Source organism: Lactuca virosa, chromosome 3, assembly GCF_052849685.1.
Source record: "Lactuca virosa cultivar CGN04683 chromosome 3, Lactuca_virosa_CGN04683_v6, whole genome shotgun sequence".
NCBI classification, from domain to species: domain Eukaryota; kingdom Viridiplantae; phylum Streptophyta; class Magnoliopsida; order Asterales; family Asteraceae; genus Lactuca; species Lactuca virosa.
In genome coordinates, this window is record NC_136428.1 from 113,202,601 (window position 1) to 113,209,265 (window position 6,665).

Genomic DNA, 6,665 nt, shown 5'->3' on the forward strand with positions numbered 1-6,665 from the left:
CACCAAATAAATCCACTTCACTTCTTTGTTTCGACCGGACACAAAACTCGAGATTCCTGGTTGTGATGGTTGTTGTCCGGGATGAGTAAGGAAGATAGAGAAGGCAATGAACAGTGGAATTTGTGAGTTGAATCACTTGAAAGAGGTTTGTTTTATCTGGTAATTCGTGTATAGGAAAAATCCCAGATGGGTATGGAAATTTGAGTGAATTATTGATCATGGATTTGAGCAGAAACTCATTGTCTGGGAGTTTACCTTTGACTTTTGGTGGGTAGACATCGATCTTGAAGTTTGACCCGAGTAAGAACAAATTGGAAGGAAAAATCTCATATCATATCAGTAATCTGAAGAACTTTACTCTTTTTTAATATTAGCAACAACAATATCTCCAACGAACTGAACTTTGCAAATCTTGTTCATTATAGGAATTGATTTTAGTAAGCAACTCCATGATCGGTGATCTTATGAACGTCAACCGGAAAAACCTTCATGAACTCATGGTTTTAGATCTGTCGGGCATGAAGTTAACCGGCGGGATCCCGAAGTCGTTTTTAAACATGAAAAACCTCAAACATCTTGGTTTAAACAAAAACATGCTCTCGGGAAATCTTTCACCGACTGAACTGAAACGATTGAGATGGAACCATAGATTTATGATCTAGAGCAACAAACTGAGATATCCTTGAAGTTTATATAACTGATACTATGTTACAATATTTTCGATTTTGTACGAACCCGTATATATCTACATCCATGTTCAGTTCGATTTGGTTCATTTATGTAGGTTTGTTTTTTTGGCATATGTTCGATTTAGATTAAGCTAACGAAAAGAAAAAACTACATTTGAAAGATGCATAACTCAAAATCGATTTCGGAAACACAAACAAATTGGTTTTAGTGTGTGTTTTTAGTGGCTGGTCAATGGTGTTATAGGAGAGAGAGAGAGAGAGAGAGAGAGAGAGAGAGAGAGAGAGAGAGAGAGTGTGTGTGTGTGTGTGTGTGGAGGGGGGTGGGGGTGGGGGATAATTTCTTTCTTTTTTTCTTTATTTTTTAATTAAAATAGTATTAGAATAATTTTAAAGAATACATAAAGAAAATAAAAGAGCATAATCGTATTTTCAAGTTTTTTTGGATCAAAATCATGGAAATGTTTTGATTTTGGACTTCCATGCAATTGAAAAAGCTTTTGGGCCATATCTAAAGTTTTTTAAATACCACATGACCAATGTTGTAGTTTTGTCCCAAATTAACATCTATCACTCCTTTTAGCATTAATCTATTTGCTCACTAAGAACTCCAAATACATTTGAACCGTTACTTTAGCATCTAAAAATATTGTTTGACCAAGAAATTATATATTATGCTTTAAAAAAAATCCTTATAAGGAATACCTACAAAAATTAATACGTTTACATAATCCATAAAAGCCATAATAATGATTTTTTATAAAATGTTTACAATACTTATTTCAGTCGACGAAATATATCAAATTTACTAATTTAGTAATGTTGGCGTTAACACATATTTTATTTCAACTGGAATCCAGCCTTCGACAACAACAAAATATCTTGAGACACGTGGCAATAATAATTTGAAATTTAAACATTTAAACGTTCCCCTTTTCTGCTATAAAAGCTCTTGCAGCATTCCCTTTCTCTCTACCTCTCTTCCTCAAGCCTCTTCAACGCAGATCTCTCCTGAAATCACCAAGGTAAATCGACGTCCTAAAACCCTAGATCTCTTATTCTATACAAATTCACAATCCATATTTTTTTTGCTTAATCTCAATTCATGTTAAATCCACATTTTATTTTTTCATTCGATCCACAATGTGTCTTACTGTTCATACGTTGTAATTGAGTAATCATTATCCCTGATCTGTAGCAATTATTGATTAGTACATCATGCAATTATACAATTATTTGATACGTATGATTGAATTGAGATAAACGAGTAAGTTAGCGGTTTACATGTCATTTTCGATCGCTAAACGAAGTTCTAGATCTTAACGCTACACGTTTCGAATTTATAAGTGGTTGTTAAAGTTGCATAACGATTTGTGATGCATATCCTGGAAACGGTGCTTGTGTTTGTGTGATTCACTTATATTAAACTATAAATTACTTGTAATGGACAAGTAACTGACGTTCATCGGTCAGAATTCGTCGGCGGCTTATGGTACAGAGGTTTGTTTGTATATTAGTCATGATAGAGACGTATCCTTATCCTATTTTATATTTTTCAAGTTCGATCTGGATATGTCGGTGGCACAGATTAGTTACTTCATTTCTATTAAGAAACCTTTCTATCCTGCTTAAGTTGTTACTAATCGTGTTCATATAATCTCAACTCTTTGATGAAGATTCAAGTTAACATTGATCTATGCTAACATATCCGTTTACATATGTACAATGATTACATTCAATATCTTAAGAAAAGACTATTTTTTAGTGATTCAATCTTGCTTTTTTCTTATGTTGCAGGATTAGTCTTTCTGATCTGTGAAAAGGGTAAAAATATGAATAGAGGAGGAAGCAGTGGTGGGGGACAAAGTTCTTTAGGGTATTTGTTTGGAGGTGGAGAGGCTCCAAAGCCAGTTCCAAAAGCTACTACTCAAGCTGCTCCATGTGAAACTCAAACACCAGCTGCAAAACCTGAGCCTGTTGCTGTTTCTGCCCCAGTAGATGCTACAAAGCAGATTCCTGCAGGAATCCATAGTCAACCTTCCAACAATTACTTCAGAGCTGATGGTCAAAACACTGGAAACTTCATTACAGTATGTCTCTCTAATTTTTATCTTCTTCATATAGAACATGAGTTTGTGTGTGTGTGTGATTCTGATTTCAGTGTCTTTTAATGGTGATGCAGGAAAGACCTTCGACTAAGGTCCATCATGCCCCTGGTGGTGGATCGTCTCTTGGGTACATGTTTGGCAATGGTGGAAGCAAGTGATGTAAGTCATGGTATGAGTTCTAATTGAGGTTTGAAGTTGTAATCACAAAGATAAATGCTTTTTTGCTTTACTGATTGTGAAATATGCTTCATGTAATGTAATCTATTTGGTGATTGTTCGTTTGGATTACATCCCTTTGCATGATTCTTGCACCAATATGTTCATGATGGATGCTGTGAAATTTCTTGTGTTCTAAGTTGTTGATTGTTTGCTTATCCTGTTGTGTTTCAAGGAGATCGATTCACATCAACTCAAAGTTGAACCTCCAAACTTTAATAACTTGTTATGGAATCGATGTTACCTTTTCAATTAACTTATTTTCTAAGCCTTCAAAACGGATGTTGTCCTATCTACTTCTTTAGGTATTTTCCAGTTGTTTTTCATCATATTTAACTATTTTGTGATAGAATGTGTTATAAATAAATGATGGACAATTCGAACACAAACAATCAACAACTTAGAACGTAAGAAATCAGGGTCGATGGTTAGGAATATGGAGTTAAGAAATAATGATTGAAAACTAGAAGCTAATGGTTTTATTAGCCTTAGAGAGTCCTAATAATACTAAAAAACTCCTAATAAGAAGGAAACCAAACCAAAGGGCTTTTGACCTAAGTGTTACTCTTCCTCCTTAAGTTCAAGTCTCGCATGCGACATATGTGAAATTAAGAATGGTTTAGGAGTGAGTTAGATTTGTTGCGAGAAAACCAAAAAAAGGAGTTGTTTGGTAACATGTGAATGGAACCATTCATAGGTCATCTCTAAACGACCTTTGAACGGTTAGGTTGTTTGGTAACGTCTGAATGTGTTAGGCTGTGTTAGGCTTTGAAATTGTCTTTGAACGGAGTGTTTGGTAACATCCGGAACCATTCATATATCATCTGTATTAGGCTTTGGAATTGTCTTTGAACGGTTAGACTGTTTGGTAACATCCGGAACCATCTCTAAACGACCTTTGAACGAATCAAAAAACTTTGGAACTGCTTTGAACGGTTAATCTACCTTACATTCTCTTAACCATTAAGCAGTTGGAATCATTCAATTCTTCTGCATTCAACGTGATTTATCAAACAACCTATAAAACTTGAATACCAACTAAACTTGAAAACAAGTTCAAATTTGGATGTCAAAATCGGCTTTGGCATAACAACATTATTGAATATCACCCTTTTGGGTTTGCTTTGTTGAACCAAGAGAAATGTTATCAAAATTGCAGGCATAGTATAAAGTATAATTTTAGTGCGATGAACATAACAAAGACCATTAGACTTCCTCAATTCAACTTTAATCACAAATCAAAAATCGTTTGTGATCTTCAAAACATTATCTTCACATAACTATTTATAACCCTTGTTGAGACGCTCAAGGAGATGAGAATCTTCTTCATCATAGTAATAAACCTGACATTGATCAAAGTTTGAATTATGTCATTCGACATCTTGAAATATATAGTTCCAATACCTTCATTCTTTCATTGAGAATTATTGAAACTAAGATTGAAGTCAGCCATTGTTATAAGTTAACTCATTTGTATGTGAACACATGGTATTCATCTTTCTTCATTCCGCAACTTATTACACTAAAAAATCTTGTGACCATCTTCCTAGTAATACTTGCAAAACTTGCCATTGCCTTTAAATTTCGATTTTTCCCGAACTATATATTCATTAAGATCGAGAATTGCTCGACATGTCATTCAAAACCATTTGTTTCATCTTTTCCTTGGAGTACAAGGCTTCGTAGTCTTCATTAAGTGCAAGATAATCTCGACTATAAAGAATAGTAGCATGAAGATTCGAATATGATTTCAAAGGAGAACATAAAGTTATTAAGCTAAGATCCTCCTTATCACGTTTTATTTCCAAAGTAGCCAAATGAGACACAATTTATTTGAAATAAAAGATATGGGTAAGTAGATTTTCACATTCTTGAAGCTTATGTAAAAAAAAAAAGCTTTTGTTTCAAGTGCACCTTGCTTGTGAGATCTTTTTTCATGCAAATCGACTCAAGTTTAGACCATAAGGCAATGATAGTCTTTTTCTCGAGTACTTCTTGGAGGATATTATTGCATGCGATCCTTTCTTTTCTCAACTTTAGACCAAGTGTATTACTCTTTGCCTCCAAAAGAATCCAAAGTATCATTATAATCATTTTGACCCAAAAGATTTCTTATATTCACTTTCAAAAGAGAATGTCTGGTTTCACAATATAATAATGGAAGATGAAACTTGATAGAAGCCATGAGAAAAAATGATTATAACATTGTAAAGCGTTTAGAGAAAAATATATTATGGGAACATGTTTATGGGATAAAAAGTCGACGGACTTAAACAAATCCTATTAGAAATCTGGGGTAAACTGATTGCTTGGATTCTTTGAGAGTCGTGCTGCACTTTTAGATTGAAATATTTCGATGGTACAATCGAAAATTCAATCGAATAAAATTCATAGATTTCGAGAACAATGAATGAAGAATGTTATAAACTTCCTGTTTACCAAAAAATGAAAATGACCAAAACTCAGACATAACTAATGTCTGAAAAATAACCAAAAACTTTCAAAATACAGTTAGAAAACCACCACTTATCGATCAAATAACCACCATAAAGCCGAGTCTAAATAGATGATCACAAATCAAGTTTGAGACACAAGTTTTGACCCAAGCCAAGGGCTCTGCTCCTTGGATCATGCCAAGGGTTGCTACCCCTTAGACCCCGCTACCAGGGGGCAGGGGCGTTGCCCCCGAACCCCCGTTGGTTTAGGGGCTTCACACCTAAATAACAATGTACTTTCAACCAAGACAAACTTAAACATGTGTGCACTTCGCACCACCCTAACTTGTTCAAAATTTATCAAGGTAACATTGATCAAACAAGTTTATCCCATTAAACTTAAATAACATTGGTGACACAAATCACCAACAAATCTAAAAGGTAAAATCAGTCTCGGAGAAAGACAAGTGTTGGATGAGATAATATGGAATATTGACAAGAATGAACCTTTAGGGTTTTATGAAAAATCGATTATGGTTAAGGGTAAAAGGGTATTAGAATCTTGAAATTTTATCTTTGTTATAAATGATGGATATTTGGAACACAAACAACCGATATGTAAAAACACAAAGGCTGAAAATGCCAAAAGAAAAGAGAAAATAGTTAAGAATGAATGAATATGAATTAAACTTAACAGATTCAGTTATGGCCTTACAAAGAAAGTCCTACTAATACTAAAAAACTCATTTTAAGAAGGAAATCTTCCTAAATAATAATGTGACTTGATAACCAAGTAACCAACTGCATTCATGATGGAAATCAACTTACACATAAACATAAAAACAAGTTACATGAAACATAAAGTGTTGTATTAAATAAGGAAAATACATGTTGGCATAACACTGCTAATGCAACACTTTAGGAACAGTGACACCATGCATAATTATATTTTTCATGAAATGTGAAGTTTCTAATAATCTGTAACGAAATGTTCCTTTTTTACTTATAAGACCGTATCGCACCGATGTGGGATACACTAACACTCTCTATCAGGGTCGGAGGCTCGATGAGGATAGAAAAGGATGTGCTAAGCCACTGGGGTGCGGGATGTCAACTCTGATACCATGTAAATATATTTGAAACCCAATATTGTCTCTCCAAAAGTGACATTGTGGAGAGAGAGAGACGATACGCCAACATATATAGTCACTTATAAGACT

The 6,665-nt window shown here is 34.2% G+C and overlaps 1 protein-coding gene across 1 annotated transcript; it reads left to right on the forward strand.

Annotated features, from left to right (window-relative positions):
• Positions 1–1,589: 1,589 nt before the first annotated feature.
• On the forward strand, positions 1,590–3,082 carry SP1L2 (SPIRAL1-like2). The gene is made up of 3 exons (XM_079085378.1): positions 1,590–1,711; positions 2,484–2,776; positions 2,869–3,082. Exons 2-3 carry the CDS (start codon positions 2,519–2,521, stop codon positions 2,950–2,952), a joined length of 342 nt encoding a protein of 113 aa, XP_078941504.1. The 5' UTR covers positions 1,590–1,711; positions 2,484–2,518; the 3' UTR covers positions 2,953–3,082.
• The last annotated feature ends 3,583 nt before the right edge of the window (positions 3,083–6,665 follow it).

Coding starts and splice junctions, on each gene's coding strand:
- SP1L2 (XM_079085378.1), top strand. CDS start 2,519: ATGAATAGAGGAGGAAGCAGTGGTGGGGGACAAAGTTCTTTAGGGTAT. Junction 2,777..2,868: donor ACACTGGAAACTTCATTACA/GTATGTCTCTCT, acceptor ATGGTGATGCAG/GAAAGACCTTCGACTAAGGT.